This window comes from Microtus oregoni, unplaced genomic scaffold (genome assembly GCF_018167655.1).
Source record: "Microtus oregoni isolate MIOR12 unplaced genomic scaffold, Mior012 000005F_ref0000423, whole genome shotgun sequence".
Taxonomy (NCBI): domain Eukaryota; kingdom Metazoa; phylum Chordata; class Mammalia; order Rodentia; family Cricetidae; genus Microtus; species Microtus oregoni.
In genome coordinates this window covers 2,596,135-2,621,602 of record NW_024543064.1, presented here as the reverse complement: position 1 = coordinate 2,621,602, position 25,468 = coordinate 2,596,135, and the positions used below count along the sequence as shown (strand labels likewise).

The following is a 25,468-nucleotide window of genomic DNA, read 5'->3' as shown; positions in this document are numbered from 1 at the left end:
TAAGAATGGGGGAAACGAGGTATCAGAACAGAAGCAGCATTTTAATTCCTAGATGGAGGCCACAGAGGGCTTTGGAATTAAGACCTGAATAGAGGTGACTGAAGTTGGGTGTAAGGAATGTTGTCTGGTAGGAACATGTGTGGAACAGAAGAGCCAAGGCAGTGGGAGTGACTGAACGCAGTAAGACTTTCCATGCTTCCGTGGGTGTTGGAGGGGAGCGTAGTGCCTGAGAGGAGCTCCAGGCTCGGGGACCTGAGTGACCTAGGAGTGTGGTCTCCCAGTCAGAGGAGACGCATGTTATAGGAGTGTGGTCTCCCAGTCAGAGCAGACGCATGTTATAGGAGTGTGGTCTCCCAGTCAGAGGAGACGCATGTTATAGGAGTGTGGTCTCCCAGTCAGAGGAGACGCATGTTATAGGAGTGTGGTCTCCCAGTCAGAGGAGACGCATGTTAAGTCACCCAGCTGTGCGTATGAACCACTCTTTTTTTTAAAAAATATTTATTTATTATGTATACAATATTCTGTCTGTGTGCATGCCTGCAGGCCAGAAGAGGGCACCAGATCCCACCACAGATGGTTGTGAGCCACCATGTGGTTGCCGGGAATTGAACTCAGGACCTTAGGAAGAGCAGGCAATGCTCTTAACCTCTGAGCCATCTCTCCAGCCCCCTGAACCACTCTTGATTGTGTTCTGGGTCAGTTTCCTCCGCTCTGCTGCGACAGACACAGGGAACTCAGTGGAGCACCTTTAACAGTGACTTGCTGTGCTGGCTTTAGTAGTTTAGTGCATACATTCCAAAAACAAAACACACCAGCAAGCATCAGACTGGCACTGATCCTTGAAATGGTCCTTTTCAAATCCCATGAAAGTAAGCAAAAGCTCTGAATTATACATCAGGCATATTCACGTGAGCCAGGCCTCCTGCGGGGTACTTTGGATAGCACTGCCTACAGAGTATTTCAGTGATGCATCTTATTCCAAGAAACCTCCAATGCTCTTCTTTTTCCTGTATTAGGAGGATTGTTGTTTTTTCTGATGATGATTTATTTCACCAACAGTTGTCTACTTAGCAAGTATTTGATTGGGTTGATAACTGAGAAGTAGCCATGCCCGTGTGTTGCTTTCTGACGTTGCTGCTCCAGCCCAAGGTTAGCTTCACTTGGGCAGGGCCTCCTCTCCTAGTGGCCTCAGTAGCCCTGGACTCTTTTTTTTTTTTTTTTTTTTTTTTTGGCTTTTCGAGACAGGGTTTCTCTGTGGCTTTGGAGCCTGTCCTGGAACTAGCTCTGTAGACCAGACGGGTCTCGAACTCACAGAGATCCGCCTGCCTCTGCCTCCCGAGTGCTGGGATTAAAGGTGTGCGCCACCATTGCCTGGCTTGGACTCTTGTGTTAGGAATCTCTCTGGGGAGAGAGCTCCTCTGCTGTGGCCTCAGTGTAATCCTGGGATTGAGTGTCACCTGTTCCCTCTGGGCAACACATATGTGTGTTCCCATCCATGAACCCTCACTGTGCATGGATGTGGAATTCTCGGACTGTCCGAGCCTAGGAAAGTGTAACAGGTCCCAACCAGGGCTGGAGGGGAGTGCAGAGACACCAGCTCATCGCTGACTCTGTGCTGTGTTCCAGCATGGAGAGCATGCGTGCCAAGCAGCAAAGCAGACATGACAGCATGTGTCCTCCAAGTGACAGTGGTGAGTTAGGGCACAGGTCAGCACGCACCCTCCAAGTGACGGTGGTGAGGTAGGGCACAGGTCAGCACGCACCCTCCAAGTGACGGTGGTGAGGTAGGGCACAGGTCAGCAAAGCAGACATGACAGCATGTGTCCTCCAAGTGACGGTGGTGGGCACAGGTCAGTTCACCAAAAAATCATACTGAAAGAATCATTCAGCCAGTTTTTCCTCTTCGAGCTCCCTCAAGTTTGACCATGTCTCCTCTCGACTTGGCTTCCAGCAGACTTTCTGTTAGTATAAGCAGTGACACTCCTTCTTCACTAGGACTGGGAGAACTGCCTCTGCTTCTGGCCTAGCTTGATTGTCTAGGTTCAGGGGGAAACTGACAACTGGTTGTGCCCATCAGGAGGGCGAGGGCAGGTGGCCCAGCAATGTGTCCTACGAGACGTCGCTGGGTAGTTTTCCACATCCTCTGAGGGTCTGGGAGCCAACAGATGGTCCTGGTCCATCTTGTTCACAGATAACACTTAAATGTCCCGAGTCAGGTTCCCAACTCAACTGTGCTCACATCTGCACCAGTGCATCTGTGCGCCCTGCATTCCGTAGGGCTGCATGTTTACACTGATTAGGTGTCCTCCCTAATCATTGCTAGTTGTTTGTTTCCTTGATAATACCAAAAGACTTTGTACCCTACCAAAAGCTTTGGTTTTACCATGAGAGTGTGACAAGCAGGGAGGCTTAGGAATTTCAGAGCTGGCATTGAGGTGGCAGCAGGGACAAGCATCTCTGAAGTCTGAAGCCTTTTCTCGCTCCTGATGGTTTCCAGTACCAACCTTAGCATTAACTAAGTGGCTCCAGTCTTTCAGTATGTGGCACCCCCACCACTCTAGTGTGTCTGAGCCTCCACTTCTTGCGTGTGTTTCTTGTGTGTGTTTTTTAGGGATTGTTTTGTGGGGGATGGGTTCTGGAGATGAAGTCCACACCTAGCCTTCTGTATGCTAGGTGGGCATTGTCCCTTAGTGGTACTCACCCCAGATCCTTTTCCTCTTCTCCAAGTGCACCAGCCACATGAATTCCCCAATAGGGTATCATTTTAATTTGATCACATCTGCAGAAACCCCAGTGAGGTAACTTTCACACACAACAAAGGCAGACTCTGATCATTAGTGAGGATGTAACTCAGCCGCAGCACAGGTCAGACTCTCAGGAAAATCAAGATAGCTTAAATGGTGTGTTAAGTAGAATTAGAACATCCATTTAAAAATGTTTTGTAGACAAACTAACCTTTTTGGAGTGATGGGCCAGTCTGAGTACTCTGTGGCTTACCTTGTATGACGTGAGCTAACACCTCATCTAACCTAGTTGAATCCCTTCTCAGAACTCTTCCCTGATCTTCTGAACAGCCCATGTGTGCAGAATGCCCCACAAGATTGGATTTGTAGTGGTCAGCTCTTCTGGACATGAAGATGGCTTCAGTGCTCGGGAACTAATGATCCATGCACCGACTGTCAGTGGCTGGAGGTCACCAAAGTAAGGCTGGCCTGAGGGGCAGTGCTGAGAGCACATCTCTGGGTCTGAATACCTGGTAGGGTTGGTGCCTCTCGATCTAAAAACACGAAATGCATTTCTAGTCGGGTACATGGTGTATTTCAGTGAAAACTAAATTAAAATCACTAAAATTAAAGTGCATTTTCCTCTTGGAATGTCAGGGTTCTGGTGGAACTGGGTACAGGGTGCTACTTATGGGATGGGGGAAGTTCCTGCCATGTCTTTCTCAGAGCCTTGGGATCCAGGCTTCAAATCTCCAGAGCTGATGACTGCAGCCTGCATAGTCTCAGTTTTCAGAGTTTTTTTTCCACATTTATTAATGTGCATGTCCTTGCATGTCTCTCAATGTGTGTGGAGATCGGAGGTCTGAAGCACGATTAATAAGAACTCAGAGAGAAATTGGGCTTCAACCTGAAGATCCGAAAAGCAAAGCAGTCAGCCACTTGCTCTTACCTCAACCTCAGTCAGAAATGGTAGTCCTGCCTCCAGAATCTCAGAAGGAGACTATGTCTGAGAGCTGTCTCCTCCCGTTTTATAATCCTCTCTAGGGCTGGGATTAAAGGCGTGCACCACTGAGATTAAAGGCATGCACTGCCTGGTTTCTATGGCAACTATTGTGACTACTAGGATTAAAGATGTGTGTCACCACTACCTGGTCTGTGAAGCTGACCAGTGTGGCTGTTCTACTCTGATCTTCAGGCAGGCTTTATTTATCAGAATACAAATGAAATGCCACTGCAGAGGTCAACTTGAAGGACTCAGTTCTTTATCATCGTGTGGATTCCAGGGATTGGCAGCAGGCACCTTCACCCACTGAGCTGTTGTTATTCAAGGCAAAGCAGTCTGTCCCTGTCAATGTATTTTATAAGTGTGTGGTTCAGTGGGAGAGCACTTACCCTGAGTTGAAGTCAGAACTGGGAGGTGAGCACAGGGCTGATGTGTTAGTGGCACCCAGGCTCACTGTGCTCCACCTGGTCGGGGGAAATGGCTCTACTCTTGAAGAACCTCAAAGGAGCCTCACCGTGTTGATGGGTTTTCTTAGTGGGATGTGGAAGAAGGACCTGGACAGCAGTGATAACACATGAGCACGCGTGCACACACGGGTCACCAGGCAATGATGTTGAGACCTGTGAAGGGAGGGGCCTTCCCTGACTGCCCTGTTCTTCAGAGCTCCCTTGGTTCCACGTGCCCACAGTGCCTGCTGGCTAGCATGTGTCAGTGCTGAGTCACGGCTGTGCTTGGCTGTGTAGGTTCCTTGCTGACAGAAGCAGTGCTCTAGCCAAGTCTTGCTTGGTGGTCATGCAGTGTGTAGCTCTCAGCTCAGCCTGCTCCTGGAAGTCCCATGCTGTTTGTTGACAGCCTGTGTGTTGTAAGCAGATGCTTCGCTTAAGGACTCAGGTTCCTGTGGGGAAACCTTTGGCTCTGTCTGGCCTACTGGTACAGTCCCAGAAGAATGGCTGATTTATCTCCTGATTAACCTGAAGGCCACTGTAGCCTTTAGTCTTAGCAGCCTGAAGTTAGGTTTACAGGTGGCCAGCAGAGCCAGTCAGCCTTAGGTCCAGGCTTTGGAAGGGAGGGGCAGCACAGTCTTCTAGTCAGGTAGATGCTACCCCACATCCAGAATGCCGCGCCTCACACTCCCCTGCTTGGAAGCAGGCCGACAGGAAACTACAGACGTTTCTCAGAAACCCAAGGCTGTGTTTGCTTTCAGATTCTGCCAGTTTCCACAAGAGATTGTTCTCCAGATGGTGGAGAGGTGTCGGATAAGGAAACTGCAGCTCCTTGCTCACCAGTACATGATCTCCAGTAAGGTTGAGTTCTACATCAGTGAAAGCTTGCCTGAGTACCTGGTGCCGTACCAAGCAGAGCGCTTCCGCAGACTGGGGTGAGAATGAGACTCAGTGCACGGGGTGCCCTCAACCCGACAGCTTTGTGGACAGTTCATCAGGTGTGACTTTCCTTCCAGCTATGTCTCTCTGTGTGACAACGAAAAGACAGGCTGCAAAGCCCGGGAACTCAAGTCTGTTTACGTGGATGCTGTGGGGCAGTTTCTTAAGCTGATCTTTCACCAAAACCACACCAACAAGTACAACATATATAATCAGGTAAGGTGTGTGTGTGTGTGTGTGTGTGTGTGTGTGTGTGTCTTTGTCCTGACACCACAGCACACCCCATACCCTCTACCCCCTCACCACACACCTCCATGAGCAGACTGCTCAGGTGTCCTCGTACCTGCACACTCCTCGGAGCAGTTGTGTGAGCAGCTGTTGCTCTCTGAAGCCAGACTCTCCCATATGTTAACTCTGGCATGTAGTCATGGGGCACACAAGAGCCTCTGATTGGACCAGACTCAGATGAAAGAGAGTACCAGAATGGTTCCTGAGGTTTGCGCTTCAGTTGTATGCAGTAGCTTGACACCGCTGTGGTAAAATTGCTTCCACAGTTCCTACCTCGTATTTTCAGGTGTGTGTGACAGCGTGTGTGACTTTGACTGGCAGCTGTTCTGGCAGAATCAAGCAGATAACCTGTCTGAACTGTCCATGGCCAGGGAAGCCGCTTGCCCGCCACTGCTCTAGCTGCTCCAACGGCTCTGCTGTCTTTTTTTTTTTTCTCCTTCCTTCCTTCCTTCCTTTCTTAAAATTTAATCAATTATTTATTTACTTGCCATCCCAACCTCAGTTTCTCCTCCCTCCTCTCCTTCCTTCCCTCCCTCCATCTCCCCTCCACCCCTGTCCCCCAGTCCACTCCTCTATTTCTGCTCCGGAAGGGGAAGGCCTCCCATGGGTATCAGCAAAGCGTGGCATATGGAGTTGCGGTAGGACTAAGATGCCTTTGTACTAAGGCTGGGCAAGGCAACCCAGTATGAGGAATATGTTCCCAAAAGCCAGCCAAAGCGCTGGGGACAGCCTGTGTAGCCCAGCGCTAGGGACAGGCTCTGTAGCTCAGCACAGCGCTAGGGACAGGCTGTGTAGCTCAGTGGTAGAGTGTTTGGTAGAACTCAATCCCACCCTGACAAAGGAGATCTGGTGTGCCCAGAACAATCTTGTTTGCACACACATTTGTACCCCTTGCTGCCTTTCCAAGAGCAGTAGGAGAAAGCTAACAGGTCACATTGTTGTGGCAGGTGAATGAGTTGTGAGATGCTCAGCTGCTAGGAACTGGTTAGGAACCTGGACCACAGTGATGGGTGGGAAGGAGAGCGACTTCCTGCCAAGGCAAGAGGTGAAGCACCTGGGTTAGCTGGGCTGTGTCAATTTACTTTCTTTTCCTTGTCTGGGGTAATGTGGGTGGAGACCTCTTATTGAGAGACTACTAAAAGTCTAGGTTAGCGGTTACTGTTTTAGAAACCTATAAGCCATAGCAGCTTGGTTGAGCATGAGAAGAGCAGTGGTTGCTATCTGTTGAGCACATCACAGTTCTCTACATCAGCGTGACCCTTACTGTCCTCACACACCCTCCTACCTGATAACAACACGGGCAAGATATGGTTCAAGGGCTTAAGGCATCTCAAACACTTCAAACTTGATTTCTGCTGATTTAACTATTTCTTAGGTGGCTTTGGTTGCGATAAATATCATTGGAGACCCTGCAGATTTTGGTGATGAAAGCAATATTGTAAGTATGAGAAGTTTAGTTCCTAAAGTAAAGGGAATTTCTGTGGGAGGAGGAATCACTAATTCTCATCACACACATGCACACACACACACACACACACACACACACACATGTATCAATTAAGAAGGCCTCAAAACTTTCCTCAAGGATTTTAGCTGCCTGTCCAGAAAACTAGGGCCACTGAGTCTTACTGGCACCTCTCTGTTAAACAGTTGTAAAATTAATGTTTGTTTTGTCCTTTTTTTTGCTGAGAGTCTAAGAAGATGTTTTGTCCCCAAAGACCTCTAGAGAGAAGCTGATTGACCATTACCTTGGCCACAGTCCCCACAATGAGGACCCAGCCCTAGAAGGAACCTTTGCCGGGTAAGACCTTTCCCCCATTCCTTCACAAGACAGCTCATAACACCTTGGTCATTCTGGAGGATTTGGGTCTCCATGAGGCTTAGGTCAGGTGAGAGCAGGAGGCCACTGGTCGGGTTGTCTCATATCCATGCCGAGATTAAGGTGACTGCATATCTTGCACGCCTGCACTGCTGCCGTTCAGAGATGCTCCAGTTCTGAGTGTTCAGGTGTTAGCACGGGTGCCTGAGAACAGTGATGCAGCTGCCCACCGTGCCTCAGCTCTCAGGGTGTGCTCAGAGAGAGCCAGTGCACCCTCAGCTCTCAGGGTGTGCTCAGAGAGAGCCAGTGCACCCTCAGCTGTGTCACCGCTAGTCAGCTCCTTCCTGGTAGCCACCCCTTGGTTTCTGCCTCCCCAAAGCCTGAGCCCACACAGCAGCCACAGCAGCAATGGCACGCTCCAGCAGAGCTTCCAGCTTCGGTGGTAGGGCAGGCTGTGCCTGGCCTGACCTGTCTGGCCCCAGGATTCTGTGGAGTTGAGTGTCGGTGCTGAGACTCATGGTGTGAGAACCTGACCTTCCCTGGGGTGCTGCATAAGAGTGAGTGTGCTCCTGCCCTGCAAATTCTGACTATGGCAACATGGAACTTTTTTTTCCTTTTTTCTGGTGAGGTTTTTAAAAATAAAACCTTTATATTATTTCTGTGACATCGTGGCCAAGTGATGTAGAGTTGCAAGCATAGTGTTGAGAGTTAATAATGTGGCATGCTGGGCAGCATGTCTGTTATATCAACCCTAACACTACTTGACAGAAGGAATGGCCAGAGCCGCTGCAGCTGTCCCTCACAGTCACTGGGCTGCCAGGTAAAGGGCATGGAGTGGCAGAAAGGAACCTGGGGATTTTTAAATGTGGTGTGTGCCCAAGTCCCACTTGAACTTATTATTATTAAAGTTTTCCAACTAAAGTCTTTGTGACAAATAATATCTAATTCAACTTTACCTCTATGTAAAATACCCAGGTCACAGCTTGTATTTGGCTTACTTGATGCAGCCCGTGCAGCTGCTGTGAGACCCTGAGCTGGTCCTGAGTCTGCAGTGGTCCCAGCAATGCTATTGCTGTACTTTGTGACCACAGAGTGAAGCTCATCACTGCCATGCTGTAAATTTTAAGAATAGTGGCATAATCACGCGGTCATGGATGCTAAGTTTATCTGTGGTTTGGCCTGACATACAGCTCGGTCAAGCACCAGGAGCAAGAGCCCCAGATAGTTGATGGCTGCAGCCTGACCAGCCGAGGCTGTACTCCCTCACATAGGGGACCTTCTCACCTGTGTGTGCAGCATGAGCTCTGGAATCTCCTGACCTGGGGTCGTCTTCTCTCCTCAGGAGATCTGACTACATCTCTCCACTCGATGACTTGGCCTTTGACATGTACCAAGACCCCGAAGTTGCACAGATCATTCGCAGGCTGGATGAAAAGAAACGGGATGCTGTCAAGAAGGAGCGCTATGATCATGCAAAGAAACTGAAGCAAGCGATCGCTGACTTGCAGAAGGTCGGTGAGCGCCTGGGGCGCTTCGAGGTGGAGAAGCGCTGCGCAGTGGAGAAGGAAGACTATGACCTGGCCAAAGAGAAGAAGCAGCAGATGGCACGCTACCGTGCCCAGGTGTACGAACAGCTGGAGCTGCACGGCCTCCTGCAGGGCGAGCCAGAGGTCAGAATGGGCCACAGGGTAGGGGCAAGTGGGAGAGAGTGAAGGGCTAACCAGAGTTGTGCTCGGGCTCTGTGAATGTGTGGGCTAAAGCAGCTGCTCCGTGCCATGTGCAGTCAGCAGGTTTCTGCTGGGATGGGATCTTCTAGAGTTCACGTAGAAGATGACGAGAGGGAGCCCAGGGCTGGAAGATCAAGGCACTGTCACTTTTCAGGGACCCCTCCAGCCCAGTCACCATATTGTATGGAGTGTGGTCCCTACGCCACATGCCCTCAGGTGTAAACCCCCTGAGTAGTCTGAGTGGAGACAGACTTCTAGCAAGATCCATAACCTTACGGTTCATCAGGCAAATGCTGAATGCAGATGGGGGCAGGTTTGGTGTGCATACAGATGCCAGTTCTCACCAGTCCCACCCTCCAGGCTGCTGGTCTCAGACTGGTACTGCCGGCTCTATATCTACCTCTGCCTTCCTGGCAAGTAAAACATAGATCAGTGAGAATCACAGTGTGCCATCCATCAGCCCTGCCTGTTTGGATTGTGAAGAGTCACCTGACCAGCTGTGAACAGCATAGGCCAGTTCTGAACCCAGAGTCCTGCCCAAGTGCCACCTGCCTACCGTTGTGCTTCTAGCACAAGTATGTTTGTGATCATGCCCAAGCACGCATGCTCAGGCTGTCAGTTATTTGGGGCTGCTGTGATCTGTGCTGTAACTGTGGCAGAGACAGCTGAGGTGATGCCATGGTCCCGTGACTAACCAGTAGGCCATTATGTGCTCAGCACAGCTTCCTTCAGATGGCCTGCAGTGGCATGGCCCCTTGTCCTTCAGATGATCTGCAGTGGTCATGGCCCCTTGTCCTTCAGGTGGCCTGTGGTGGTCATGGCCCCTTGTTCTTCAGATGACCTGCAGTGGTCATGGCCCCTTGTCCTTCAGATGACCTGCAGTGGTCATGGCCCCTTGTCCTTCAGATGATCTGCAGTGGTCATGGCCCCTTGTTTTTCAGATGATCTGTAGTGGTCATGGCCCCTTGTCCTTCAGATGATCTGCAGTGGTCATGGCCCCTTGTTTTTCAGATGATCTGCAGTGGTCATGGCCCCTTGTCCTTCAGATGATCTGCAGTGGTCATGGCCCCTTGTTTTTCAGATGATCTGCAGAGGTCATGGCCCCTTGTCCTTCAGATGGCCTGCAATGGTCATGGCCCCTTGTCCTTCAGATGGCCTGCAATGGTCATGGTCCCTTGTCCATCTTTCCTCCAGATGCAGAGGCCCTTCGCTTTGCCCCTCCAGCCCCTTGCATCTCCCAGCAGTCCCCAGCACTGGAAGGCAGTGTCCTCACTGCCGCGCACAGAAGAGCTGGAAACAGAAGGCACATTTGCAGGCCCTGCCCTCCAGGAAAAGCCCTTGGCATATCCCTCGGCATCATCTCCTCGACATTCAGCAGTGGACCGGTCCCCACCTGCCGCAGGCCCTGTACCTAGGAGCCATGTAAGTTACTCCACGCCAGCTTGACTACTACCAGCTGCATCACTGAGGACCTGGGTTGGACTGGGTCCTAATCCCAAGGCATAGGTACGTGCCTGCCTCCATGGCCAGCCCTCCTCTCTGAGTCCAGAAGGGACTGGGGTGCCGGCTAGAGCAGAGCCCAAGCAAGCGTAGTCCATTGGCCACGCCCTTGAGAGGCACAGCTGTCACCTGGCCTGTCGGGCCCTCTGGGTCTGCCATGTCGTCTGTGGGCTCACAAAGTCTTTACATCTACTTCAAGCATTGCTTCAAGGAATAAGAGAGCATGTGTAAAATGCCCATTCCTGGAGCGCTCAAGAAGCTGAGGCAGGATTGCTGCCAGGTTAGCTTGGACTACATAGCAAAGACCAGGACATCCAAGGCAATAGAGTGAGATCCTGTCTCAAAATAAATGGGTAAATTCCCTATTCATACTTTTCCAGATGACACCTCAGTCATGTACCTGTGGTCACCATGCCTCTTAAAACAGCTTGGTAACAAGAAACCTGAGTCAAGCTGGGCTTTTTATTGACTGTTCTAGCTGGGAACACAGTAGGTCCTGCAGGTTTCAGGACTAGTTTGACTTGGGAGCTCAGTATTGTCATTAGCAACCTGATTTCTGTTGTCAGTTATAATAAAGCCCCACACTAGCCCAGAATGGAGTACAATAAAGTCCTCTTTATCTGGGGGTCGACTCACAGACCATCAGTCTTGTACATGAGTGGGGCACAGGAGCCGAATCCAGCAGCCAAGGGGCCACACACATTTTATATCTGTATATATAGTGTATTTGACCATGCCCCAAGTGGGCCAGTATCTTAAAGGCTGTTGGCTGAAGGAGTTCCCACAGCACATTTCCTCCCATCACGTGACTCCCCGGCTCCTTGTCTCTGGGCTGCCTGCTGTCACGGCCCATGGGTCCTCACTTCAGTCAGCTGGACCAACTTAGCCATGCACTCCAGCCTCTGCAGCAGCTGCGAGAGCAGAGCAGATCCCTGTGCTGACCCTGTGGCCTAGCCTTCCCTGTGTCTCGGGTTCACACGGTGATTTTACACATGTGTGCACTCACCGTGGCCTAGCCTTCCCTGTGTCTCAGGTTCACACGGTGATTTTACACATGTGTGCACTCACCGTGGCCTAGCCTTCCCTGTGTCTCGGGTTCATACGGTGATTTTACACATGTGTGCACTCACCGTGGCCTAGCCTTCCCTGTGTCTCGGGTTCACACGGTGATTTTACACATGTGTGCACTCACCGTGGCCTAGCCTTCCCTGTGTCTCGGGTTCACACAGTGATTTTACACATGTGTGCGCTCACCGTGGCCTAGCCTTCCCTGTGTCTCGGGTTCACACGGTGATTTTACACATGTGTGCACTCACCCACTCTCAGCACCGTGTGCTCCCTCTCCGCTCTCACCCTGCTGTGTCCTTGCCTCTTCAATTCTGTGCCTTTGTCTCTGACTGAATGGGGCTCTGAGGGCAGAAGGTCCATCTTCCCTGCTGTGTGGGCACCAAGAGCAGTGCCTGGTGATTTAGGTGCTGAGGACTGAAGGCTGGGTTGGCAGCTGCCTCACCAAGGAACACCACAGAGGAGGCTTGTTACAGCTTCCCTCACTGGGCCCCAGAGGAGAAGCATGTTTATTGCTCTATGCAATGCAGTAAGAGTATGTCAACAGACACCAGTCTGAAAAATAATGGGATGACCCTTCCTCCTGTCCTCTGTGTCAGCCGAACTGGAGTGGCTGCAGGTGACTAGTGTGTGTCTGAGCTGACTTCTGAGGTGGCAGTGCTGCTGCTCCATGTCTGGGTGAGTCTGACAGGAATGGAAGGCTTCATCAATTTTTTCCAGTTACAGCCCACTTGTAGGAATATTCTAACCTGGTGCTTAGCAGACTGACTCCTTTAGAGCTCTCGCCCAGCAGTCTGTGAGGAGACACCCCAGCAGAGCACCCACCCCCAGCACTCTGCTCACCTCTGCACACCTCCAGGTGGACGCCGTGCCCTACGATGAACGGCCTCTTCCCATTACTCGGAAGCAACTGGGGGAAGCATCCACCGAGCCCGAAGTGAAAGACGCAGACAGCAGTGACGTCCGGAGACGGGGTGTCTCAGGGGAACCAGAGCCCTTGACAGAGAAGGCCTTGAGAGAAGCCAGTTCTGCCATTGACATCTTAGGCGAACCCTTGGTAAAAATCAAAACCAAGTTACGCATGTGTATGGCATGCAAGTGTGCAGATACATGCAGACACAGAGCACACCAGCATAGGGAGAGAAGGGGAAACAGACACAGAGCACACCAGCATAGGGAGAGAAGGGGAAACAGACACAGAGCACACCAGCATAGGGAGAGAAGGGGAAACAGACACAGAGCACACCAGCATAGGGAGAGAAGGGGAAACAGACACAGAGCACACCAGCATAGGGAGAGAAGGGGAAACAGACACAGAGCACACCAGCATAGGGAGAGAAGGGGAAACAGACACAGAGCACACCAGCATAGGGAGAGAGGGGAAACAGACACAGAGCACACCAGCATAGGGAGAGAAGGGGAAACAGACACAGAGCACACCAGCATAGGGAGAGAAGGGGAAACAGACACAGAGCACACCAGCATAGGGAGAGAAGGGGAAACAGACACAGAGCACACCAGCATAGGGAGAGAGGGGAAAATTGCTGCAGGGGTTTTGCTTTGTTTAACGTGTGTGTCCTAACCCTAACCGTGTGTGTGTGTGTGTGTGTGTGTGTGTGTGTGTGTGTGTACATCCTGCCGTTCACATGTGGAGGTCTCAGGTCTTAATTTCCCCCCAGTGTAGCCAAGCTCTCCCCCTCAATTCTGCAGAGGGCTTCCTCCTACAGAAGAGTTTTGAAGTGCAGGATGGCAGTTGGGATGGCTGTGTGGGGCTGGACAGTCTGCCTCCTGAGCTGAGACAGGACTGCTGTTGGCTGGCAGGTGGCTGGGGCCTATTCTAAGACGTGGTCCTGCCGGGAAGATGCCCTGCTGGCGCTGTACCAGAAGCTGATGGAGATGCCTGTTGGAACCCAGAAGGAGGATTTGAAAAACATGCTGAGAGCATCTGTCTTTCTCATCAGAAGAGCCATAAAGGACATCGTGACCTCAGTAAGTCCCTCTGCCTCCTGTCCCCAGGTCATTGACATAACTGTGACTTAGCTTTCAGTGAGACCAGGAATGAGGGTTCTCCAGTAAGAGGCACATCCTAGCTCCAGGACAATGGCAGATGGGAGATGCCATGCTTCCTGGGCACGTCTCTGCTCCACACAGCCCCTGTTTCCACACAGAGTTCAGCAGGTGTGCTTAGTGCTCTCCTTCTCGTGAGAGTGAGGGGCCAATGAGCTGAGTTCCTTTTTGTAGCTCCGGACAGGCTTTAGATTGAGTGTTCAGAAATGAAAAGTGGAGAGGCTCGGTGTCTCTCAGGAGTGCTGAGCTGGCATCACGTGGTCAGGAGGGTCAAGTGGGGGGGCCACAGTGAGCAGGGCCCCGGGTGTGGGGTGCTGTACTTGGAAGCAATTTGTAGTATGAGGTTCACATTTGTTGGTCTCCTGTTTCCTCCTGAACTCCCACCACAATGGCTGATTTGTCTGACCTCGTTTCTTCAGGTCTTTCAGGCCGCGTTGAAGTTGGTGAAAATGATAATTACCCAGTACATTCCCAAGCACAAGCTGAGCAAACTGGAGACGACGCACTGTGTAGAGAGGACCGTTCCCCTTTTACTCGCCAGAACCGGAGATTCCTCTGCTCGCCTCCGTGTCATGGCTCTGAATTTCATTCAGGTCTGAACTTCCCCATCACCTTCCTGTGATTGTCTGACTCTGCCTCACAGGGTTCTCTACTGCTGATCCTCAGACAGCTGCCGTGATGCTCCCTGGTGCTAGGAGGAATGAGCTCTGTCTACACCAGCTTGTGTTGTTGTTTTGAGACAGCCTCATTCTGTAATGCAGGCTGGACTTGAACTCACCATGTAGTCCAGGCTGGCTCCTTGAGACTCAGTGATCTTCCTGCCCTAACTTTCCAAGTGCTCAGATTGCAAGCATGACTCAAGCCCAGCTTATCGGAGATAAAAATAAAGATTATATAAAGCTAGGGAGATGATTCAGCAGTTAGAGCAGTTGCTGATTCACAGATACAATCCTTTGAACCCACATAAACACAGGGTGAGCATGGAGCAAGCTGCCTAGCAAGACTACCCATGTCGGCAGTCTCTGGGTTTAATTAAGAGACCCTTCCTCAAATAAGATGGACTAGGTATGGACGAAGATTCCTGAAATCAACTCAAGCCTCCACATGTACCTACACACATGCTGGTATACATAGATACTCACACACATGCCATTCACATGAACAAAGAAAGGGCCGGAGCAATGGCTCAGTGGGTAAAAGCCGCCTGTCACCAAGCCTGACAACCTGAGTTTACTCCCTGAGATGGACTCACAGGGTTGAAGGAAAGAACTCCAGCAAACTGTCTTTTGCCCTCCACTCTCCCTCTGTGGTGTGCTCACACCCACACACATGCCGAGATCAGAGGAACAGGGTGCAGTCACTTAGAGGGCTGCTAACAAAAATGAAAAGGAAACCCAGTCCTGTCTGAGTCCGTCCTCACCCTTTCGCCAAGCACACTTACTCTGTCCTCAGTGTGAAAGTCTCACGTCATACCTGGGCAAGCGTTTAGAAAGTGCTGTGAAAGTATTGGCTTTATTTAAGTTAGCTGATGAGCGCATCTAGTTCAGGAAGCTGTTTTGTTTTGCTTTGCTTTGCTTATTATGAGACATGGTCTCATGTAGCCCTGGCTCAGCTGGTACTGTGCGTAGCCAAGAGTAACCCGGAACTAGATATGGTGCTCCCGGCTCGGCCTCCTAAGCTCTGGGGTTTGTACAGGTGTGCACTGCCCAGCAGAGTTTGGGATCCTAAAGCTCCGTATCTGGACTGGAGAAAACCTAAGAACTCCTTAAAATTTGATGCAAGTTTTATGACATAGAACATCTGTCTTAGGGCTCTTGTCATTCATCAAGATGTGAGGAATCCCAGACTTGGTTTATTAAGAAACTTATTTTCAGGGAAAGCAATTATGGAAAAAAAATAAGCACACCTTTGATCCCAGCACCTGGGAGGCAGAGGTCCGTGGATCTCTGAGTTCAAGGCTAGCCTGGTCTACAGAGTGAGTTCCAGGACAGCCGGGACTGACACACAGAGAAACCCTGTCTCATGAAAAGAACAAAAAACAGAAGTGCTGCCATGTGCTTGTAGCACAGAGCTTGGCAGGGTGTCACCGTAAAAAGATACGTCAGCCCTTGAAAGACAAAGGCAGGAGGATTTCATGAGTCTCAGCACAAATGAAAATGTGTATTGCTTCATTTCTTTTCTATGTGTGAAGTCGGTTTGGTTTTTGTTTTCCTGAAGAGACAGGGTCTGCCATGTCACCCAGGTCGCCTCCTTCTGGGCACAGGTGTTCCTCCTACTGATCAGCCTTCCCACAGCCAGAACTGCAGGAGTGTGCCACCACACTCAGCTCACGTTCAATATTTTTTTAAGACAGTTTTGCCATATAGCCATGCTACCCTCAACGCACAGGTCCCCTGCCCCAACATCCCTTTTGCTAGTGCCCCAGGAGTGTGCCTCTCTGCCTGGCTTTTCCTGTTAGTTTCTGGGTGGTCTAAAGCTCCCTCACTAGGGCTGAAGAGACAGCTCTGTGAAGAGTGCTTACTGCTCTTTCCGAGGACTGCAGTTAGGTTCCCAGAACCCATTTGTGGTTTCTCACACCGTCCTGTGACTCCAGCTCACAGAATCTAGCGCCCTCTTGTGGTCTCCACCTACACTCCTGTGGCATATACACACAGACACAGCACAAGTGCACACGTAGACACACTCACATGAATAAAAATAAACTTTCAAAGTTGCCAGGTTACCTGTCTCTGAGCCTTCATGATCAGGCCCACTTGTCATTTCAGGAACCTCTTGTCCTGGCCTCTGGAGGCCATATTTACTGTGCCTTTGTCCTTTGTATCTGAGCTATCACTCATCACTCATGGCCCAAATACAAAGAGAGACTGTGACTACATACTGAGCACAGTATAGCAAGTTCAAGGAGACTAAGCATCATAGTGAGACCCTGTCACCCAACAATGGAAGCAATAGATAGGACTTTCTTCTGGCCCACCAGTGATCACATTACTAGAGAATCATTGACACTTGATGCTGAAATTCTATCTCTAAGCCTAATCTTTTCCCACATTTTACATTCAGAAAATAGTTTTATTGAGGTTGAGAAATTCCAAGAACAGAAGCCTTCAGGTTTTCAGTTTGTTTTCAACGTTCTCCTGACTCTCATGTTGATCTCTTCTGCTTCAGATCTGTGGTTCTACCCCCTCCCTAACTTGTTTCCAAGAAACCCCAGCTCCCATTCATAATTCTCGTGTGGCTTGTCACTGTCCCTTCACTTCCCTGTTTGTTCCCTCGGGTGTTCAATGTGACAGTCATGCTAAGTTGTACTGAATTACCTCTAGCTTTTTACCTGTAATAATTAACAAATCATGCTATGTTTTGTAGGAAATGGCCTTGTTTAAGGAGGTGAAATCTCTCCAACTCATTCCATCCTACTTAGTACAGCCACTGAAACCCAATGCTTCCACTCATCTGGCAATGAGCCAGGTGGACCTTCTGGCCCGGCTGCTGAGAGACCTTGGCACTGGGAACTCAGGCTTCACCGTGGACAGTGTGATGAAGGTGAGCCAGCCTCATGCAACAGGATATTGGTCACAGCTTAGGGCAGGGCTATCCAATCAGTGACTGAGCCAGGGAGCATGTGGGAGCAGTCACTATCCAAAGTGGGGAGCAAATCATGAGAGTCATTCTTTGGGGAGTTGACTGAATGCTCACCTGGCAAGCATAGACCCCCAGGTTCAATCTGCAACACTGCATACACCAGGCTTTACACTCGTGCAATCCCGGCACGGAGGAGGTAGAGGCAGGAGAATCACGAGGTCAGGATTATCATTGGCTGCACGGTGAGTTTGAGACCAGCCTGGGCTACATAATATTCTGTCTCAAAAAACCTGAAAAACAAAAAAAAAAACTTATTTGCTTAAGAATACATCAGAGAATATAAACAAACCATCCCTACCTTGGTCTCCGGCCTGAATCATTGCCAGACACTTGTTTCATGACTGAACCTCGCTGTCCATAGTACAAGACACCCCTAGTGTATGTGACCCAAGACTGGGGTGAAACAAAATAAACCAGTGGGGCATTGATGGCTGCCGTCACATTCAGCGCCCCCTGATGATATGAAAGAAAGGAAGAAGGGTACGGGGTGACTGCAAGACTGGGTGAGCAGGACCGGGGTGGCTGTGCAGTGTAGACCCAGTGCAGAGGCCGGGAGACTCGGCAGCAGGGTGGACCAGAATCTCTGATGTAAGAGTAGAGGAAACACAGACGCAGTGTGAGAGCCAGATGGTGACAGCGCACAGCCAGGTCTAGGTAGAGCCTAAGAGTGGGACTCAGGCTCTTCAGAAATGTGGGGGGTGGGAGGCCCAGGGTCCAGAGCCACTGGGGAGGCATTGACCTGGGTATGACAGCACCAGGGTGCAGTGAAAACGAAAGTCATAGGCAGAGGTTTTCAGCCTTCCAAATGCTGGGACCCTTTAATACAGCTCTTCATGTTGTGACCCAACCATAACATTATTTTTGTTGCTACTTCATAACTAATTTTGCTGCTGTTAGGAATCATAATGTAGATGTCTGTGTTTTCCGATGGTCATTTGGGGGTTGGGAACCACTGACACAAGGTGAGTGAGCTCAGGGTGTGGAAAGCATGGTGTTGAGCACTGCTGGAGCAGAAGACACAGTGTGCATGTGGAGATAACCAGGTTGAGGCCAGCCTGGGCTGCATAGATGAGACTGTCATAGATAGACAGACAGACAGAGCGAGCAGAAAGCACAACGTGCGTGTGGAGGTCAGAGGATAATTTGTAAGAGTCATGTTCTCTTTCCACTCTGGTTCCCAAGGCCAGGACTCAGGCAGTCAGGCTGGGTGGCAGGTACCTTTACTGGCTGAGCCATCTCGCCAGTATTTTTGGTGGTCTGATCGATTACGGTTCTAGGGAAAGAACACATGGATATGTTAGACCAGTGCTCTTAACACTAGCTGCATCCCAGCACCCTGCTCATGATGCCAAAACAACAAACTGCACAGACACTGCTGTGCGCAGACACTGCGCAAAGTGACAGCCTGCCGGCAGCAGCACGTGTCAGCTGCCGATAAATGGGAACCTGCAGGCAGGGGAAGAAAACAGCCCAGGCAGACAGACAGACAAAAGTCCCAAAGGCGCCACCCACTTCATCCCTGTTTGGAGTGTTTCCCAGTAGGAAGTGTGTGGATGCAAATTAAGGAGGGCTTCCCAGTGCACCAGTGGTGCTAGACTCCAGTGGGTTGTGTCACATGTGGAAGAGAACTCTGGGTGTGTGGCCCCCTCTGCTCTTGTCTTTATTTTCCAAGTCTCTGTGGTATACCTGGGTCTCTCTTGTGCTGGGAGAAGTTAACTTTGTTATTAGAAAATCAGTAGCAGAGCCGGGCGATGGTGGCGCACGCCTTTAATCCCAGCACTCGGGAGGCAGAGGCAGGCGGATCTCTGTGAGTTCGAGACCAGCCTGGTCTACAGAGCTAGTTCCAGGACAGGCTCCAAAGCCACAGAGAAACCCTGTTTCGAAAAACCAAAAAAAGAAAAAAGAAAATCAGTAGCAGAGCTGAGACTGCTTTCTTTGCAGTTTGCACTGAGTGCCCTGGAGCACAAGGTATACGAGGTGCGAGAGACAGCAGTCAGAATCATCCTGGACTTGTACAGACAGCACCCAGCCCTCACCCTGGAGCACCTTCCCCCGGAAGACAGCAGCACACGCAGGAACCTGCTCTACAAAGCCATTTTTGAGGGAATCGCTAAGATAGACGGCAGGCTGACGGAGGCTGAAGTCAGGGTGAGTGCCTCACGGATTGATGAAACTGCAGTCTGGGTTGAAGAAGTAACCTGGACCACGGACCAGCCATGCTGACTCATACCTATGGTCTCAGCATTGGGAGGCTGAGCTGAGAGGATTGCTGTGAATACAGGACAGGCTGGGTTGAGGAGAGAGAGAGAGAGAGAGAGAGAGAGAGAGAGAGAGAGAGAACAGTGCTACCTGAGATGTGAATAAACGGCCAGTTTCTTTCTAGGAGCCCATATGGACAAGCACAGTCTTGTAAGAAGCATACCCCTGAGCGAGGCCCTGGCCTGTCTGTGCCCTGCCTGTAAGACCACTGTTTCCTGTCTAGGAAGAGCGGGATCAGTGCTGTACAAACCTTTAGTAAATTACCGAAGAATTTCCTTTTAATACGAGTTACAGTCATGTCCAAATTAGATGCTTCAGTTTGTCTCCCAATGTCTGAAGCTACCCTAAGAACTCAGTTTCTCAAGTCAGCCTAGATTTAAAGGCTCAGTAAAGCTAGAGTTAGAGGGGCTGGGGTTGAGAAGTCTGCCTTTAGGGGAATTTATTTGTTTAGGAAGAACAGATTGGATCAGAGTTGGGAAAGTTCCTCTAATGGGGAAAATGTTTTTTTTTAACCAGGCCCAGAAAAGAGCAGCCACTAAAGAAGCAGAAAAGCAGAAGAAGGAAGAGGTGAAGGTTCTGCAGGGCCAGTTGGCAGCGCTGAGAGAGACCCAGGCCGGAGCCCAGGTCAGAACGCCAGCACCTTCCACCTGAGTGTGTGGGGTGCCACGGCGATGCAGATGGCGCCTTGGCAGGGGCACAGATAAAAGAGGGCCTGCCCCAGGCCTTTGGTGCCCATGTCAGTAGTTAGCCAGCTCCACTGCTGCTCTGAGGCTTGGGGGGAGCATCCTCCTGCCTGTTCTCAAGTTAACCTGAGTTCAGTCTCCCTGAGAACCACGTGGTAGGACTGACTCCATAAAGTGGTCCTCTGACCTCTTCACTTTGCACCATGGTATGCATACAGCCGCCCCCATACACGCGTACACACAAAGTAAAGTAATTTTGAAACTGTAGGAGGGCAGAGGAGTTAAGGAGGGCCACAGTCCCAGATGAAGGCTCGGTCTTACCAGGTGTACTTGGAGCCTGCCTCCAAGCTGCTTGTGCCTGTGGCCACAGCTACTACACAAACCCAAGGATGCTGTGGAGAGGGCAGAGGTCTACACGCTACTGTCCACACAAATGGGAAAGAACAAAGAGAGAATCAGAAAACACATCTACAAATACATTTGCCCAAGAAGGGCTGGAGGTCCCTAGACCTTCCCACCAAAGGCCAAAGTGAGAGGAACAGTAAGGAAAGGAGAAGTGGTGGGGCAGGAGCTGGCCGCTTCCTTCCCCTGCCTCCTCTACCACTGTAGCACTATGGCAGTCACCACTTGGGGGGTAGGGAGGACGGGCAGTCATGCTGTGTTTTTCCCACTGGTTCACAAGTGTGATGAACGAGAGGCTCACTCCAGGTCACACGCTAGCTAGGACATGACCAGGGCCCTGCTGCCCATCATACCTGTGCTGGGGCTGATGATCACTTGGCTCCTAGGAATGACAGTCACCTGTGGAGGAGATTGGTAGCCTTGGTATTTGTGTGTCTATGGAATGGTGGAGCTAAGGGGCTTAAAGAGAGCAGGAGAAAATGTTGGAGTTGTTTTGTTCTTGTTTTTAGCACTGAGTCCCACAGTTGTAGCTAAGGCTGCCCTAGAACTCATTCAGTAGCACAGACTGGCCTCAAATTTGTGATCCTCTTGCTTCTGCTTAAGAAGTGCCAACATCACAAGTGTTCACCACCAGGTTTGGCTTGAAAAGATTGCTGATAACTCTTTCATAGTTTTGTGGAGCCCAGTGCCTATAATTACAGCACTAAAGAGGCTGAGGCAGGAGGATTGCAATGTTGTGGCCAGATGAGACTGTTACAGATAGATAGATGGATGGATGGATGGACGGACAGACAGACAGACAGATAGACAGGAAGGACTGTCCTGAACGAATGAATAGAAAAGCATGAATTCTGTTATTCTTTGATAGAAATATCAAACAAAACCTAGCCATGCACTTTGAGGACAGTGCATCCTGGGTAGACTAACTCACAGCTGCAGTTCACTCTGACCGTTGCTGTCTGTGTCCTAGGAGAAGGAGAATGACGGCGTGAAGCTCAGAAATCAAGGTGAGCGAATTCCAACCAAGACACCGCAACACTGACCTCACTTCCTTTGTCGAGCATGGTTATGCATTCCTTTAATCCCAGCCCTCGGAGACTGGAGGATTTCTTGTGGGTTTGATGCCAGCCTGGGCTACAAAACAAGTTTCAAGCCAGCCAGGGCTGCATAGTGAGGCTGTGTCAAAACAAAATAAAATCACTTCCTCTAGCAGGCCTGGTGTCAGACATCTGAGCCCTGTGAATGGCAGATGAAGCAGGAGGATGGCAAATGCCTTAGTTACTTTTCTGTTGTGATAAGATGTCAATAACGAAGGCACCTTATAAAAGAAAAACTTTATTTGGGGCTTGCAGTTTCAGAAGGTGAGCCATGACCACGCTGGCAGGAGCATGACAGCAGGCAGGCAGGCATGGTGCTGGAGCAGTAGCTGAGAGCTCACATCTGATCCACGGGCACCAGAGAGAGGGACAGATGCTGGGAATGACATGGGCTTTTGAAACATCAAAGCTTGCCACCAATGACACACCTCCTCCAACAGGCTACACCTCTTAATCCTTCCCAAACAGTTCCGCCACCTGGGGACACGTGTTCAGACATGAGCCTGTGGGGGCCGTGCTCACTTAGAGCACTGCAGCAAGTCTGCAGCTACTCCAAGCTGCCTCGCAAGGCCTTGGCCACAAACCTGAGGCTGCAGCTGTAGCTCATGGTGCCAGTGCTTGCCTGGGATGTGCAAGGCCTCGATTTGGCTCCTAGCACTGAAGAAAAGGAAAGAAAGCTGCTTCTCTTGATTCTGCAACCCCAACTGGAGCTTACTTTGTGCTTGGACACCAAACTGACAGTTTCATAAATTACTATTTTTTGCTGAAACTTTAAACATTTCAACCAAACATTACTTAGATTGTGCTTTTTTAATCTCCTCAGACCCTCAAGGAAGGAAAGCTGCCCCACCAGATGCTCCGGAAATCCCAGATAACCATTATTTGGATAAGTAAGTGACGCTGCTTGTGTCTGTGACATGGGGGCTCTCAAGGGGAATAGTCTGCCTGTAGAGCACCAGGCCTTTCAGGACAGGAGGGGCCTAGCGAGTTCTGAGTCTAATGCATTGGGAGTTGAGTGGTCATGGTAGCCAGAGCAAAGCCTTCACTTCTGCCTTTTCTAATTCATTGTAGTCTGTGCATCTTTTGTGGGGAGAGGAATGAATCTTTCACAGAAGAGGGCCTGGACCTCCACTACTGGAAACACTGCCTCATGCTGACAAGATGCGACCACTGCAGGCAGGTCAGGTGCTGGGCATGGGCCATGGCCACTCACAGGTGACCACTGCAGGACAGGTGCTGGGCACTAAGACACCAAGGTTTTGAGAAAAAGACCAAAGCATGGGTAGCCCCGATCTTTGAAGCTTGAGAGGGAAGTCATGAAGAGAGCAGAGAAGTCTGTGCTGTGACCCAGAGTGACTGACTGTGTCAGCCACTCTCTACCACCTGCAACTCAGTCTGTCCCTGTCCCCCTTTGACAACATTTACAGCATTTGTTGCTTGGCCTTCCTGTAAGTGGAATCCTGTTGTGTGGGCCCACGCTCTCCTGTGTCCATTGCCTGTTGCTATGTATGTGTTTTGCATAGACCATGATTGATTCTTACCCTGACTGCTTCAGTTTGGGACTGCTGGGAATAGCTTTACTGTTGGAATTCTCATGTTTCATTACTCCTGGAACACACAAACATTCATTGTCCCTGGCTAGGACACTAATTAGGATCCTCTAAGTCCAACTTACCAGGAAGTTTATTAGCTACTTATGGCTCGTGGGCATTGTGTGGCCCTCCATCTCCAGCAAGTAGCCAGGTGATATGCACTACTGTGGCCTGCTTCCAGTCCTGTCCCTAGTGTGCTGCCTGAAGGCATGTTATTATATGCTCCAGCTGAGTGTGTTTTCAGGACCTCCAGCTATACAAGACAAGAACAGGCACACTGAGATTCTCCTGCACATGCTCCAACCTTAGATGGTTGGGCCGCAGTTGCAAATGCCTCTTGTTTCCCATAACAGGCAATGCAGCAGCTTGTCCAACACTCTTCCTTGGCTCTATTGTATCTATAGTCAGGCTCTGATTTGCTGTGTGGGTTTTCCTAGGGAGATATACAGAACATTTGTTCACCTCCATAACAGGGTACAGCTGACAAAAGCCATGTCAGTGGAGTGCCATCCTCAGTGAACCTTCCACTTCCTGTGTGCTGCAGCTGAGGGGCAGGATCAGGAATGGTGGGTGGAATCTCAGGAGGGCTGCAGTTCCATCCCTTACCATGTATCAGGCTATCGGTGTATTGTTTTGCATAATTTTATTGCCATAACTATGGGTTCAAGATCAGCATAGCAATCTCTGCTCTACAATGGCCATGGTCGAGTTAATTATGGAGTCTCAATGTGACCACAGCACTGGCCACATGCCTAGCCTGGTCCTGTTGATGGGCCATAGTGCAGCACTAGGCCATATGTCCAATCATGGTCCTGTGGATGTGACCACAGGGCAACTCTGGGCCACATGTCTAGCCGGGTCCTGTTGGACAGGCTTTTTCTACTGAACTAGTGCCCAGAGGTACAGAGTCCCGGCCACCTTACAGCTCACAGCAATGAGAAAGAGGGCACCTCTGTTCTCACATGCTACATGCTGCCTGTGACTGAGGCGGGCACCATTTGTCTACTGGTCATTGGCCTCCGTTGCTAGGTGTCTTTTTATTGTCATCTTCTACATCTGGGTATAGCCCTCGGTCTCATTCTTGGCCGCGTCTCTTGGATGGGCCGCCAGCCGACAAATGATGGCAAAGACCCTGTTAATTATGAGAGCTTGGTCCTTGGCTCAGGCTTGTTGCGCCAGCTCTTATAACTTACATTAGCCCATATTTTTATTAATCTACATTCTACCACATGGCTTCTGCTGCTATTACAAACAATGCTGCTATGAACGTAGTAGAGCATATACTTGTGTTGTATGTTGGAGCCTCTCTTGGGTATATTCCCAAGAGTGGTATTGCTGGGTCCAGGTGTAGGTTGATCCCGAATTTCCTGAGAAACCGCCACACTGCTTTCCAGAGTGGTTGCACAAGTTTTCATTCCCACCAGCAATGGATGAGCATACCCCTTTCTCCACAACCTCTCCAGCAAAGGCTATCATTGGTGTTTTTTATTTTAGCCATTCTGACAGGTGTAAGATGGTATCTTAAAGTTGTCTTGATTTGCATTTCCCTGATGCTAAGGAAGTTGAGCATGACCTTAAGTGTCTTTTGGCCATTTGAACTTCTTCTGTTGAGAATTCTCTGTTCAGTGTGTTCAACTTGTTCTGCATTTCAATGGTGTCTCCTGCATTCCTTGATTGCCTCCTCTTCCTCTCTCTGTCCAGAAGTCCCACCTCTACCTCCTGCCTAGCTATTGGCTGGTCAGTTTCTTATTACACCAATCACAGCAATACGTCTTCACACAGTGTGCAAATATCCTCAATATTTCTCCCTTTTGTCTAAATAAAAAGGAAAGATTGCCGGGCATTGGTGGCGCACGCCTTTAATCCCAGCACTCGGGAGGCAGAGGCAGGCGGATCTCTGTGAGTTTGAGACCAGCCTGGTCTACAGAGCTAGTTCCAGGACAGGCTCCAAAGCCACAGAGAAACCCTGTCTCGAAAAACCAAAAAAATAAAAAAATAAAAAAAATAAATAAATAAAAAGGAAAGATTTTAACTCTAATACAGTAAAACTATTTGGCAAATTTGGAAAGATTATTTTATTATGTATTCTATCTTGATGAATCCAAGGTTTTATACCTAAGCTCTTTTTTTTTTTTAATTGGTTTTTCAAGGCAGGGTTTCTCTGTAACTTTGGATCTTTGGAGCCTGTCCTGGAACTCACTCTGTAGACCAGACTGGCCTCA

The 25,468-nt window shown here is 50.0% G+C and overlaps 1 protein-coding gene across 4 annotated transcripts in view; it reads left to right on the top strand.

Annotated features, from left to right (window-relative positions):
• The window catches only part of Cep104 (centrosomal protein 104), a 34,837-nt gene that overhangs the window by 1,525 nt on the left and 7,844 nt on the right, over positions 1 to 25,468 (top strand). For 2 of the 4 annotated variants that reach the window (XM_041651607.1, XM_041651605.1), the window contains exons 2-17: positions 3,050 to 3,201; positions 4,931 to 5,104; positions 5,186 to 5,324; positions 6,772 to 6,834; positions 7,115 to 7,197; positions 8,558 to 8,885; positions 10,137 to 10,364; positions 12,367 to 12,564; positions 13,329 to 13,496; positions 13,994 to 14,167; positions 16,938 to 17,114; positions 19,155 to 19,361; positions 19,989 to 20,096; positions 21,528 to 21,564; positions 22,478 to 22,544; positions 22,726 to 22,834. In XM_041651607.1, coding sequence (XP_041507541.1) covers positions 3,089 to 3,201; positions 4,931 to 5,104; positions 5,186 to 5,324; positions 6,772 to 6,834; positions 7,115 to 7,197; positions 8,558 to 8,885; positions 10,137 to 10,364; positions 12,367 to 12,564; positions 13,329 to 13,496; positions 13,994 to 14,167; positions 16,938 to 17,114; positions 19,155 to 19,361; positions 19,989 to 20,096; positions 21,528 to 21,564; positions 22,478 to 22,544; positions 22,726 to 22,834 — 2,373 coding nt within the window. In that variant the 5' untranslated portion in view covers positions 3,050 to 3,088. The remainder of the gene's footprint in view (positions 1 to 3,049; positions 3,202 to 4,930; positions 5,105 to 5,185; positions 5,325 to 6,771; positions 6,835 to 7,114; positions 7,198 to 8,557; positions 8,886 to 10,136; positions 10,365 to 12,366; positions 12,565 to 13,328; positions 13,497 to 13,993; positions 14,168 to 16,937; positions 17,115 to 19,154; positions 19,362 to 19,988; positions 20,097 to 21,527; positions 21,565 to 22,477; positions 22,545 to 22,725; positions 22,835 to 25,468) is intronic. The other 2 variants (XM_041651606.1, XM_041651608.1) reach the window with 2 other exon arrangements.